At 38.2% G+C, this 15072-nt stretch overlaps 1 protein-coding gene and 1 non-coding gene across 2 annotated transcripts in view; one reads left to right on the top strand and one right to left on the bottom strand.

Annotated features, from left to right (window-relative positions):
• Positions 1–15072, top strand: part of LOC115222073 (dynein heavy chain 6, axonemal-like) — a 120637-nt gene that overhangs the window by 79064 nt on the left and 26501 nt on the right. Inside the window, exons 50-60 of the mRNA XM_036511197.1 lie at positions 745–870; positions 2964–3073; positions 4291–4453; positions 6142–6224; positions 7242–7479; positions 8636–8938; positions 10039–10224; positions 11558–11730; positions 12440–12620; positions 13395–13574; positions 14785–14891. Coding sequence (XP_036367090.1) covers positions 745–870; positions 2964–3073; positions 4291–4453; positions 6142–6224; positions 7242–7479; positions 8636–8938; positions 10039–10224; positions 11558–11730; positions 12440–12620; positions 13395–13574; positions 14785–14891 — 1850 coding nt within the window. The remainder of the gene's footprint in view (positions 1–744; positions 871–2963; positions 3074–4290; positions 4454–6141; positions 6225–7241; positions 7480–8635; positions 8939–10038; positions 10225–11557; positions 11731–12439; positions 12621–13394; positions 13575–14784; positions 14892–15072) is intronic.
• LOC115222414 lies at positions 1354–1472 on the bottom strand. The gene has a single exon (XR_003882704.1). It is a non-coding gene; the product is annotated as a 5S ribosomal RNA (ribosomal RNA).

The following is a 15072-nucleotide window of genomic DNA, read 5'->3' as shown; positions in this document are numbered from 1 at the left end:
CATTTTGCCCAGTGTGCCAAAAACTTTGCCAGCTCACCACCTTAAGATATAATTTAATATTGCTTATATTAAAAGCTTTCATCATCATCATCATCATCATCGTTTAAAGTCCACCTTCCATGCTAGCATGGGTTGGACGATTTTGACTAAGGGCCGGTGAACCAGATGGCTGCACCAGGCTCCAGTCTTGATTTGGCAGAGTTTCTACAGCTGGATGCCCTTCCTAACGCCAACCTCTCCGAGAGTGTAGTGGGTGCACGGGGGCCAGTCAGGCAGTACTGGCAATAGCCTTGCTCGAATCCTTTTATACATGCCACCAGCACAGGTGTCAGAAGGCGATTTTGGTAACGATCACGTTCGAATGGTGCCCTTTTACGTGCCCACTGGCACGGAAGCCAGTTGGCTGTTCTGGCAACGATCACACTCGGATGGTGCTCTTGGTACCCTGCTAGCACGGGCACAAGTGCCAGTAAGGTGACGCTGGTAACGATCATGCTCGAATGATGCCCTTTAAGTGCCACTGGCACGGAAGTCGGTTAGCCGCTGTCAATAATCACGCTCGTATGGTGCTCTTTGCACCCTGCTAGCACAGACGCCAGTTATCATATTTGATTTTGCTTTTGATTGGTTGATTTGTCATTAATGTGTGTGTGTGTGTCTGTGTCTGTGTATGCGTGCGTGCATGTGTTCATGCATGTACACACATATATACAATCTCAATATTGTGTTATTCAATTACTGCAGGTAAGAAAAGTTGTGGTAGAGGACGAAGCCATTGCAAAAGCTAAAACAGACGAAACACAAGCCATTGCTAATGATGCACAAAGAGATCTCGATGAAGCTCTCCCAGCTTTTGAGGATGCCATTAAGGTAGGATGTTATTTATTAAAAACTAAACTGAGTTTTTCAATGTTAGTCGCATCACCTCTTGATGCCACGCTGACAACTGTCAAGATCAATTTTCTACATAAAAATTTTTGTTTTCCATTGCTAGTTTGGACTTATTGAAGTTTAGACTCACCTGTTCTTTGATACTGCCATACCATTTACCCATTCTATTTCTTGTTTCTTTTTCTAGAATGTGTGATCATTCCATATGCATTTATTTCTTATTTCTTATTTCTTTATTGCCCACAAGAGGCTAAATATAGAGAGAACAAACAAGGACAGACAAACGGATTAAGTCAATTACATCGATCCCAGTGCATAACTGGTACTTCATTTATCGACCCCGAAAGGATGAAAGGCAAAGTTAATCTCAGTGGAATTTGAACTCAGAACGTAACGGCAGACGAAATACTGCTAAGCACTTCACCCGACATGCTAACGTTTCTGCCAGCTCTCCGCCTTTTAGGTTTACAGCACCTAGGTTTCCCAAGCGGTCACCTATCTAAGTACAAACTAGGCTTGACTTTGCTTAACTTCGGTGATCAGGTGAGAACCAGTGTTTTCAAAGTGATATGGCCGTAAACATTTATGTATATATACATATGCACAAAGAGAGGCAATCATGCAGATAAACAAATTAGATATATTAAATATGATAGTTTGGATATGGAATAGGTGCAGGAGTGGCTGTGTGGTAAGAAGCTTGCTTACCATCCACATGGTTCCGGGTTCAGTTCCACTGCGTGGCACCTTGCGCAAGTGTCTCCTACTATAGACTCAGGCTGACCAAAGCCTTGTGAGTGGATTTGGTAGATGGAAACTGAAAGAAGCCCATCGTATATATGTGTGTGTGTTTGTGTGTCTTGTTTGTCCCCCACTATCGCTTGACAACCAATGTTGGTGTGTTTACGTCCCCGTAACTTAGTGGTTTGGTTTAAAAAGACTGATAAAATAAGTACTAGGCTTACAAAGAATAAGTCCTGGGGTCAATTTGTTCGACTAATGGTAGCACTCCAGCATGGCCACAGTCAACTGACTGAAACAAATAAAAAAAAAAAGAAAAAAGAATATAGTGTGTGTGTTTATTTGGCAAAAACAAAATGAAGATGACTTTCCCCAAAATGTATCAAAAATTTTGCAAAACAAATGTATAAATGTAACACTTTTATTTTATTAATGAATAACCCTTAAAGTGAAACCTTATAACTTTGATAACTTTGATAGGTTTCAGCCAGTATAGGCTCAGGCCATGTCTAACTCAATAGCACCACCTGGTGAAGTCCTTTAGTCATATACGGGGCACCATAGCCCACTCTAGCAAAGCGTTATTATTGTTGGAGACAAGACCCGGCAGGACAAGTGAGACCATAACCCGTGGCCTCTACCTGGGATGTAGCCAGTCCGCTTATGCATACCTTTCCTTCTTGGGACACAAAACTCTACTTGCGAAAACCTGTTGGGGAAGTGAAATCGAAATCGATCAAAATCAATGGAAATTGTAGTTGTGATACCAGTGCCAGTGGCACATAAGAGAACCATCCGAAAATGGCTGTTGCCAGCGCCACCTCGACTGGCCTCCATGCCGGTGGTACGTAAAAAGCACCAACTGATCATGGCCACTGTCAGCCTTGTCTGGCACCTGTGCCAGTGGCACATAAAAAGCACCCACTACACTCACGGAGTGGTTGGCATCCAGCTGTAGAAACACTGCCAAATCAGATTGGGCCTGGTGCAGCATCCTGGCTTCTCAGACCCCAGTTGAACCATCCAACCCATGCTAGCATGGAAAGTGGACGTTAAATGATGATGATGATGATGATGATGATGATATCTGGGTATAGGAGGTTGGTCGGTGAGTTTTTGGAAGAAATTTGACCAGTGAACATTTGAATTTTATGGGATCTATTTCCGTTTTGATGTATATTGGTTTGGTATTAAAGAGAGCTGGACCGGTTGAGGTAAAGTAATTGTGACGTGATGCTGCTATGTGTACCGAGTTCGATGTTTTATATAATCCCTTGAGAGACAAAGTCCATCCGTTCTAATTATATTTTTACATTCATTCTTTATCACAGGCTCTCGATTCACTTGATAAATCAGATATTTCAGAAATTCGAGTATTCACCAATCCACCAGAACTTGTTCAAACTGTATTGGAAGCTGTTTGTATATTGATGAATCAAAGGTTGGTTAAATATTTGGACATTTAAAAAAAATTTCAATGAACTGCTTTCCATTATCATCATCATCATCGTTTAACATCCACTTTTCCATGCTTGTATGGGTCAGACAGAATTTGTCGAGACAGATTTTTTCTACAGTTGGGTGCCCTTTCCTCTCACTAACCCTCACCTGTTTCCGAACAAAGCTATTACTTTCCCATTGCTAGACATGTTTTTCAAGGGCGACTACAAATAAACAACCTTGATTGCATGACGATGATGCTTATTTACAACCATCAGATATTGCCTAGACAAGGGTACACACAAATACATTCTCACACATACACACACACACACAACATATGTAATAAGGCTTCTTTCAGTTTCCATCTATCGCATTCACTCACAAGTCTTTGGTCAGCCTATGGCTTTAGAATAAGACATTTGTCCATGGTGCCATGCACTGGGACTGAACCCAAGACCACATGATTGGGAAGCAGCATTGGTGGCATGGAGAGGGGAGGCCAGTATGCATGGGCGACTGCTGTGCCTGGGAGAGTAACTTTCTAGGTGCAATTCCACGATCGGTCATGACCAAAGGGGGTCTCAATCATGAAAATGGTATGATTTTGCATGTAGTAAATGTTGTGTGATTCAGTTAAAAATATTTATAAATCATCATTATCATTATCGTCATTTAATGTCTGTTTTCCATTTTGGTATCGGTTAGATGGTTTGACTGAGGACTGGCAAGCCAGAAGGTTGTACCAGGCTCCAATCTAATCTGGCAAAGTTTCTACAGCTGGATACCCTTCCTTATGCCAACCACTCTGTGAGTGTAGTGGGTGCTTTTTACATGCCACCAGCACAAGGGCCAGTTTGGCGGTACTGGTATCAATCATTCTTGAATGGTGCTTTTTATGTTCCACCAGCACTGGCAATGACCACACTCAAAAGGGGCTTTTTACATACCACTGGCATGGGAGCCAGTTAGGTGGCACTGGCAATGACCATGTTTGAATGGTGCTTTTTAAATGCCACTGGCACGGGAGCCAGTTAGGTGGCACTGGTAACGACCATGCTTGAATGGTGCTTTTTACATGCTACCAGCACAGAGGCAGTCAGGTTGCACTGGCATCGACCATGCTCAATTGGTACTTTTAAGGGAAAATGAAAATAACATAAAGGTCGACCTACCAAAAAAATAAAAGTGCTATATAGGTACTGGTTTTTCTTGCAGAACGGACTGGTCAACAGCAAAAGCAATGCTTGGTGAACCAAATTTTTTAAGAAAAATGGTAGAATATGACAAGGACCATATCACTGATGGAATTTTAAAGAAGCTGAAAAAGTATATTGACAATCCAAAGTTTCGACCAGAATTTGTAGAGAAAACATCGAAGGTAAATATAAAACAATTAAATTTAAATATTTAAATCTACAATATTGATTCAGTAAATATTACTTCCCACAACTATTTAGCTATCATTAGGCAATAATTCATAGGCATAGGAGTGGCTGTGTGGTAAGTAGCTTGCTTACCAACCACATGGTTCCAGGTTCAGTTCCACTGTGTGGCACCTTGGGCAAGTGTCTTCTACTATAGCCTTGGGCTGACCAAAGCCTAGTGAGTGGATTTGGTAGACGGAAACTGAAAGAAGCCTGTCATATATATGTATATATATATATATGTATGTGTGTGTATATGTTTGTGTTTGTCCCACCTAACATTACTTGACAACCGATACTGGTGTGTTTACGTCTCCATAACTTAGCAGTTCGGCAAAAGGGACCGATAGAATAAGTACTAGGCTTACAAAGAATAAGTCCTGATTTGCTCAACTAAAGACAGTGCTCCAGCATGACCACAGTCACATGACTGAAACAAGTAAAAGTGTAAGAGTAATTTAAAATTAATCACCATACTCCACTAAGGTGAAGGTGTGGCTCTGTAGTAAGAAGCTTGCTCCCAAACCACATGGGTCTGGGTTCAGTCCCATTGCATGGCACCTTGGGCAAGTATCTTCCACTATAGCTGCAGGCCAACCAAAACTTTGTGAGTGGGTTTTGTAGATGGAAACTGAAAGAAGCCCATCATATGTGTGTGTGTGTGTGTGTGTGTGTGTACATATCTTTCTGCATGTATCCCCATCCCATCACCTCTTGACAACGGTACTGGTTTGTTTATGTCCCCATAACTGAGCAGTTTAGCAAAAGAGCCTGATAGAATAATTAGTAGGCTTAAAAAAATAAGTCCTGGGGTCGATTTGTTTGATTAAAACCCCAAAAGGTGGTTCTCCACCATGGCTGCAGTGAAATAACTGGAAGAAATAAAAGAATAAAGAAGAAATGATTGTAGAATTATTTCTGTTGTTCTTGGTTTAGAGACAAAAGAAAATGAGGTTTAATATTTAGTTAACCACTAGATAAAATTATTGTTGTTTGATGAATTATTTGTGATTATTGAGGTCCAGATCTCTATTTACAAAGCTCTTCTAATCATAGTGCATATACCGTAAATCTTTGTGTATAATCCACATTTTTTCCCAAAAATTTAGAGGCCAAAATCCCTAGTGTGTACTATATACGAGGTTAAAAATGAAAAATATTTTCTAAGCAATGTCCGAGTCTCTATTTGCTGTCCGGCAATGTTTATTCAGATGCATTTTGTGATGTCGGGCACGAAAATACCTTAAGATAAACCTGAAAGCAATGAATTCATAAAAGAATCATCCATAGCTTGCAGTAAGCAACATTTATTAAAATAAAAGTATTCAGAACACAGAATAACATGTAACAAAAACAATTTGCAAACATATTTACATTCCCATATAACAGTTAAGAACATCACCATTATCGTATTACGCATGCGTGGAAGTGTTTGTTTGACTAGGTGCTGCTGGTTTAATTACGCATGACTCAAGTTAGAGAAGTTGTGCGTATTATACACAAGGTTTAGGTTTTTCAGAGGTACAACCCCCTAAAAATCCCCTGCGCATTATACTCAAAGGCAGACTATACTCGAGGATTTATGGTAAACCTATTGATTTTATTTCTTTTTCTTTGTTAATCTTTCTTTCACCTTTCACAGGCTTGTCGTTCGATGTGCATGTGGGTACGTGCAATGGACCTTTATGCTCACATACATAGAACGGTTGAACCTAAGCGCCAGAGGTAAATAATTTTGCATACATTTTTATCCTAATCTAATCATTTCCAAATATGAAATAGAAGCAGGACCAGTGCAATAAACATTATTGACCACCCATACTTAACGTACATGGTTTGTGCATCTGCTTGTAGCCTGTGCTTTGAAAGATTAATCTCCACCAAATTGTAGTATACCGTGCCAAATTGTAGTCTACCAGTGAACACACAAGCCATGTACATTAAGCATGTGTGATTAATAATGTCAATCCATTCCATAAAAATGATTGCTTTGTTTGTTTTTTTTAGTAAATTCCATAAAAACAATGGAAAATCACAAGATAGAGTTTTCAGTCCACTAAATTTTACTACCTCAGATATATGTATGCATTCTTACTTGGCCATTACTGGTCAGTCTAAGACTGGTCATTTTCTGCTGATCACTGCATAATCATCATCATCATCATCATCATCATTATCATCATCATCGTTTAACGTCCGCTTTCCATGCTGGCATGGGTTGGACGATTTGACTGAGGTCTGGCGAACCAGATGGCTGCACCAGGCTCCAATCTGAACTGGCAGAGTTTCTACAGCTGCATGCCCTTCCTAATGCCAACCACTCCGAGAGTGTGGTGGGTGCTTTAACGTGCCACCCGCATGAGGGCCAGTCAGGTGGTACTGGCAACAGCCACGCTCAAATGGTGCTTTTTATGTGCCACCTGCTCAGGAGCCAGTCCAGCAGCACTGGTAATGACCTTGCTCGAGTGTAATGTTTAGCATATTTACTATATGTCTATTTGCTTGCTTGCATTTTTGGTGTTTTTTCTAAAGAGTAAACTTTGGTTTTGTGTAGCTAATATAAAACTTCTTGTTCCAGATTTTAGGTTAGCCATTTTATAAACACTGACCCACTGTTCATATATACTCTTCTTTTGTCTCTTCTAATGTTTTTAAAAATGTCTCAAATCTTCTTAACTTGCTAACTTCATACAAACATTTTCCTCTCTTCATATCAAACACTTATTACTAAATCATTGCCAGATTAAATGAAGCACAGGCAGAACTTGACATTGTCACAGAAACATTGAATAAAAAGCAACAAAGACTTGCAGAAGTTGAGGCTCAGATTAACGAGTTGCAGGAAATTTATGACCAAAGTTTAATGGAAAAACAAAATCTTGAAAGAAAAATGACACAGACAGCTGCTCGTTTAAAGCGAGCATCAAAATTAACAACAGCTCTTGCTGATGAACAAGAAAGATGGCGAGAAAATATTGAGGTAAGATGTTAAAAATATATATATCATCATCATAATCATCATCATCATCATCATCATTTAACGTCCGTTCTCTATGCTAGAATGGGTTGGACGGTTCAACCGGGGATCTGGGAAGCCAGGAGGCTGCACTAGGCTCCAGTCTGATATGACAGTGTTTCTACGGCTGGATGCCCTTCCTAACGCCAACCACTCCATGAGTGTAGTGGGTGCTTTTTACGTGCCGCCTGCACAGGTGCCAGGCGAGGCTGGCAGCGGCCACGATCGGATTGGTGCATTTTACGTGCCACCGGCATGGAAGCCAGTCAAAGCAGCACTGGCATTGGACACAATTCAGATGGTGCTTTTTACGTGCCACCAGCACAGAAGCCAGTCAAGATGGTGCTGGCATCGGCCACGATTCGGATAGCGCTTTTTATGTGCTAGGTTCAATTTCGATTCCGATTTTGATTTCACTTGCCCCAACAGGTCTTCGCAAGCAGAGTTTAGTGTCCAATGAAGGTAGGTTGGCATGGGTGCCTGTTGTTGGATGTGACATAAATATATATAAGCAACAGAGGCAGCTTTAACACCAAGAGGTAATATTTATCCCCACTTAAACATCGATGTTCAGTTAGAACAAACTATACTGCGGTAGTTACCATAAGAGAAACTCTCTTTTTTGCTTTTTGGTGCAAAATTTAATAGAAATGTCTCAGTTCACTTTTAGTCACTTGGTGGGTGGTAAGAATACTTCCACAACAGAATGTATATATGTATGTATGCATGCATGTATGTATGTATGTATGTATTTATGTATGTATGTATGTATGTATGTATGTATATATGTATGTATGTATGCATATAAGTATGTATGTATGTATGTATGTATGTATGTATGCATGCATGCATGTATGTATGTATGTATGTATGTATGTATGCATGTATGTATGCATGCATGTATGTATGTATGTATGTATGCATGTATGTATGTATGCATGTATGCATGTATGCGTGTATGCATGTATGTATGTATGTATGCATGTATGCATGTATGTATGTATGTATGTATGTATGCATGTATGTATGTATGTATGTACCAATGAATCAATATGCCATTTTAAAATTACAAAAGAAGAATATTCCCTGTGAAGTAAATATCTAATATTTTAATTTTTAGGAATTCAACAACCAACTTTCTAATGTCACTGGAGATGTGTTTATATCAGCCGCTTGCGTGGCCTATTATGGTGCTTTTACTAATAATTACCGAATGGAACTTGTGGATCACTGGTCTCTTCATTGCAAGCAGTTGGAAATCCCAATATCAGATGATTTCTCTCTTAAAAACATCATGGCAGATCCATTTGAAATACAACAGTGGCATACAGATGGATTACCAAGAGACCAAGTTTCAATTGAAAATGCAATCTTAGCCACAAGGGGCCATCGTTGGCCCTTAATGATTGACCCTCAGGAACAGGTATATAAACCCTTTTGTTACTGTATTTCTGTTGAAAAACACTGCCTTTATTTCAAAACTAGCAGCATAGCCCGGCATTGCTCGGGTATGTAAGAGCCCCCTAGTAGGCAACGACTAATCCCAATCTAGTTCTTTCCCCCTAGGGAACGAAGGCGCATGTGTAGGTTGCAATGTCTTCTCTTCACTCGAATACTTCTATGTATATGATGTTCCTAGCTGTCTCCCGACAGAAAATTTGTTGCATATAAAAAGCTTAGATTCTCGACCCCATGTCGAATTTATCGATTTTTTTCAGAACTGGGGGAACTTTTCAAAATTTTCGCTGCGTTAGTTTTGAATTATGACATTGGGCTATGTGTGTGTCATGTTTCATCAGAATCGGTTGAAAGCCGTGGTCAGGGTGAGGGTACAACCTGACAGCCACACAGACACACAGACAGACAAACTGCCGTTTATATATATAGAGAAGAGATAATTTGGTAAACCTGATATATCTGTTATCTGATACTTGTTTCAGTCATTCAACAGTGGCCATGCTGGGGCATCGCCTCGAAAGGTTTAGTCGAACACACTGACTTATTTTTCTTTAAAGCCTGATACTTATTCTATCAATTTCTGTTTGCCAAACTGCTAAGTTAGGAGGACGAAAACAAACCATCACTGGTTGTCAAGCTGCGGCAAGGAGACAAACACCCACAAACACAAAGGTACACACACATAGATATATACATACATATGTGTATATACATGTGTGTGTGTGACAGGCTTCTTTCAGTCTCTGTCTACCAAATCCACTCACAAGGCTTTGGTCGGCCTGAGGCTATAGTAGAAGATACTTGCCTAAAGTGCTATGCAGTGGGACTGAACCCAGAAACATGTAGTTGGGAAGCAAGCTTCTTATCACACAGCCATGCAGACACCTATTTTTCTTCTTCTTCTTCTTCTTCTTCTTCTTCTTCTTCTTCTCCTCTTCCTCCTCCTCCTCCTCCTCCTCCTCCTCATCATCATCATCATCATCATTATGATTATTATTATTATTATTATATTATTATTATTATTATTATTATTATTATTATTATTTGTTTTGTTTTGTTTTTCAGGCCAGTGCATGGATTCAAAACAGGGAGTCAAAAAATGGACTAAAAATAATTAAAATGAGTGACTCACATTTGTTACAAACACTGAAGAACTGTGTCCAGTTAGGAATGCCATTGTTAGTCGAAGATGTTGGTCAAACTTTAGATCCAACTTTGGAAACCATTTTACTAAGACAAACATTTCAACAGGTATAAGCTACACATAACCTTTCTCTAACTTTTGCAGTTTATCATGCTTTGTAGTACTCAATTTGGTTGTTTTTTTTGCTGATCAAAAATAAGTTTTTATCATGCAAAATATTAAAGAACAAAATTTTAAACACATCTCTCTCCTTCTCTTTTTCTCTATCTCACTTTCCAGGTGATCAAGTCATGTAATCATCTCTTCAGCGAGACAGCTGCTCCTCTCTCTCTCTCCATCATAGTTTCTTATTCCTCCAGTCCATACAAGGGGTCATATCTTGAAAATACTCGGTGACCTTACTGGTACTGGTACCACATAAAAAGTACCCACTACACTCAGTTAAATGGTTGGCATTAGGAAAGATATATTGGATTGTCCGGAAAGTTCGTGCTGATTTTTAAAGGAAAGAAAAAGGTCAATAAATACTTGCCATTACATTTTTGATCAACCAAATATGAATCATTTTGCTGCACAATGCGTCTCCATCTTTCCTTTAACTTGAAAATACCCTCTTCCCTGAATTGAGGTGGTTTCATAGCAAAGAATTCATCAAGGTATCTTTTTACGTCATCCAAGGAATTGAAATTTTTACCATTAAGACTATTCTGCAGAGACCTGAATAAGTGAAAATCCGAAGGAGCAATATCTGGTGAATATGGAGGGTGGGATAACACATCCCAGCCGAGCTGCAGCAATTTTTGTCTGGTTCCCAAAGCACCAAGTGCCGAAAATGAACTTTCTTAGTTTCCATTTTAAAAGGTTACAGAACTAACACAGATTATAGGAACATAAATCTTCTTCCACGAAAAGATTGCTTAAACTGTGCTCTAAATGGAGGTGTAGTCAAATCCTATTTTATGGACTCAACCATGTTCTAAAATAAGTCGAAAGGTAAGCTACTATAAATCGACAAGAACTTTCCAGACAACCCAATATCACCATCCTTGTCAATGAACATCCATTTTCCATGCTGGCATGCGTTGGCTGACTCGATAGGACTTGATGAACTGCAGAGCAGTGTTAGGCCTCAATGCCAGCTTTGGCATAATTTCTGCAGCTGAATGCCCTTCCTAATGCCAACCACTTTACAGTGTCTTTTGGGTACTTCCTTCATAACAACAGCACTAGTGTCGTTGCCTAGTAACTTGCAAGACAATGTATAAATTTAAATAAAATGTATAAAATGATTCTACTCAAGATATTTTACATCCACTTAGCTGCTTTTGAAACCTGAAGTGAAGGTTAAATTCTTGCTAATTCACTTTTTTGCTTAGATTTGTTACCATTCTGAGAAAGTAAAACTAGGTTCAATGTAGATTATGAAATGATCTTTTCCAGGGTGGTCAGCTTATGATTAGAATCGGTGACAGTGATATCCTGTTTGATACGAATTTCCATTTATATCTAACCACAAAAATCCCAAATCCTCAGTATCTACCTGACGTGTGTACTAAAGTAACAGTTATTAACTTTATGGTAACTAAATCAGGACTTGAAAATCAAATTTTAAGGTGAGCCCTTTTTTGTTTTTTTTTGGTTTTTTTTTTTTGTTCCCTCAGTCTATTATATCTTCAGCATGCAACGCTGAAGATGTAATATTTTCTTCAAGCAATGATCATCTAATCTAATTGAGACATTTTTGTTCTTCTCTCTCATTTCTTTCTCTCCTCATCTATCCTTCCTGAAGAAGAGCATAGGTTCAAAACATTAAAGATTTCTAATTTTCCTAAGCATGAACCTTTTACACCCTGTCTGTTTTTTTTTCTTTACTTCATCTTTATACTCTTTTTACTCTCTCTTTTACTGACCAAAGCCTTGTAAGTGCATTTGGTAGACGGAAAATGAAAGAAGCCTGTTGTGTATATGTGTGTGTGTGTATGTATTTGTGTGTGTGTGTTTGTCGCACTCCCTACCATCACTTGACAACCAATGTTGGTATGTTTACATCCCCGTAGCTTAGTGTTTCGGTGAAAAAGACTGATAGAATAAGTACTAGACTTACAAAGAATAAGTCCTGGGGGTCAATTTCTTCAACTAAAACTCTTTAAAGTTGTGCTCCAGCATGGCCACAGTCAAATGACTGTAACAAGCAAAAGAATAAAAGGAAGAAAAAAAACGGAATTAATTTTGTTAACTTGAAATTGTAAAAAAAGGGAAAAAGTGAGACTTTAATTATTTAGTCCATGTTAAAATATTATTGAAATGTTTGAATTTTTTTAGCGATGTTGTACGTCTTGAAAGACCAGATTTAGAAAACCAGAGAAACCAACTGATTGTGAGAATTAATGCTGATAACAACCAACTGAAAGCAAGTGAAAATCGCATTCTGAAGCTGTTGTTTGAGTCTGAAGGAAACATTTTGGACAACGAAGAACTGGTTAACACCTTGAATTCGTCCAAGGTTTGGTTTAATTGTTACAAATTCAACGTTTTTTTCTAGAAAGTTCTCAAGTGATACTTAATCATCATCATCATCATCATCATCACCACCAACACCACCACCTGTGGGGCAGGGAGCAAGTCAGTTATTTTAACCACAGTACTTTGCCTTATCAACCCCAAAAGGAAGAAAGACAAAATTAAATTCTGTGTGGTTTAAAATCTAATTGTAAAAAGTTGGAAGAAATGTTGCTAATTATTTTTGTCTGATGCACTAACAATTCTTCCATGTTAAGGCTATGAAATACCCTCCATCAGGCTTTTGCCATATTCTGCTGAACACTAGGATGAATGTAACTGACAAGCCTCACCTCCCTCAAAATTTCAGGTCTTGTGGTCCAATCCATGCAAGCACCGAATATTGATGCTAAACAATGATGATAATTGAACTGAGGAATCCTTATTTAAAATCATGGTCCAATGCAGTTATTGATCTCACCAATAATCTAAACAGCAACAAAACAGATATTACTATTCTTCACAATATATTTAATCCTTTCGTTACCAACCCGGCTGAAACCAGCTCTGGCACTGAGTACAAATGTTTTGTTTTCATAAGTTTTGTATTAATATCTTCCACCAAATCTTAATCACAATTTACGTGCTTAACACTAGCTTAATGATAACTAAGTTATTTTACTAAATTCATTGTAATATTTAAAGTAATTGAAAGAAACACAGAGCATTTGAAAATAAATACAGTAACAAAAGGGTTAATTAATATTTTATCTTTCAGATCACATCAAAGGTTATAAAAGAGCGTTTAAAAGAAGCCGAGCAAACAGAACAAAACATATCTACTGCTCGAGAGAAATACAGACCAGTTGCTACAAGGGGGTCAATCATATATTTTGTTGTGGCAGATATGGCTGAAATTGACCCCATGTATCAATTTTCATTAAAATACTTTAAACAAGTAAGCAAAAATTTAACTGCTAATTATTTACTCTTTACTCTCTCTTTAACTCTTTTACTTGTTTCAGTCATTTGACTGCGGCCATGCTGGAGCACCGCCTTTAATCGAGCAACTTGACCCCGGGACTTATTCTTTTGTAAGCTCAGTACTTATTCTATCGGTCTCTTTTGCCGACCCGCTAAGTAACGGGGACATAAACACACCAGCACCAGTTGTCAAGCAATGCTAGGGGGACAAACACAGACACACAAACACACACACATACATATATATATATATATACATATATACGACGGGCTTCTTTTCAGTTTCCGTCTACCAAATCCACTCACAAGGCTTTGGTCGGCCCGAGGCTATAGTAGAAGACACTTGCCCAAGGTGCCACACAGTGGGAATGAACCCAGATCCATGTGGTTGGTAAACAAGCTACTTACCACACAGCCACTCCTGCGCCTATTTGTACATTTTCATGTAAAATTAATTTCTCTGTAGTGATTAAAACATTCAATCTAAATTTTCTTTTCTTAACCCTTTGCTTGTCCAAAGCATTTTCATAATTTTCTCCCAAAAGCCAGATGCTTGTCTCCAGACTTTTAGTTAAGCCTTTTTTTTTTTTTTTTATACATTCTGAGTAATATAAAGCTTTCCTTTCATAAGCCCCAAGTTATTCAGGTGGTTGTATCTTCATTTGATAAAACCATATGAAGTCCTTATAGAATCTAAATCATTAAGAATTACTAGCAGAAAGACAACCTGCCTGGGTCATGAAATATCTCCACCCACTCCATCACTTTTCACATTAAATTCCAATATGATTATAATCCACACCATCTTAAAAGTATTTTAAAACTTTCATTTACAATACCCATTTTCTTAAAAGTTATGAAGAAACAAAGTCAATCAGAGCACGCTTCAAGTAATTATTCTGAAGTATAAACAGGGTCATTAAAAGACTAGTTTGCAGTGTAAAATAATTGTGCTGCAGTAAATAGAAAATAGTTTCATGATTAATCCACAAATCTAAAAACACAGTTTGATAAAAATATATTACAATTAGATTTTATAAAAAATTTCTAAACAGTATAGACTTTAATAATTGCTGTAAACGTTATGTACTCCAAACTAATTAATAAACAACTTTCTTGATTATACAATCGATACATTGTTAACATATCTCATAGCTTGCATTTATTTATATATTTTTCAATAGTTGTTCAATCTCACCATCAAAAACACCAAGAGAGCAGAAGACTTGCAAAAAAGAATACAAATGCTTATCAGTGAAACTACAAAATTCATTTATAAAAACGTATCCAGGTAAAGTTTTCCATACTCTTTACTCTATAACTCTTTTACTCTTTTACTTGTTTCAGTCATTTGACTGCTGTCATGCTGGAGCATCGCCTTTAGCCGAGCAAATCAACCCCAGGACTTATTCTTTCTAAGCCTAGTACTTATTCTATCGGTCTCTTTTACCGAACCGCTAAGTTACGGGGAC

This window comes from Octopus sinensis, linkage group LG19, assembly GCF_006345805.1.
Source record: "Octopus sinensis linkage group LG19, ASM634580v1, whole genome shotgun sequence".
Lineage (NCBI taxonomy): Eukaryota > Metazoa > Mollusca > Cephalopoda > Octopoda > Octopodidae > Octopus > Octopus sinensis.
Note: the sequence above shows the minus strand (reverse complement) of the source record. Positions and strands in the feature narration are given on the sequence as shown.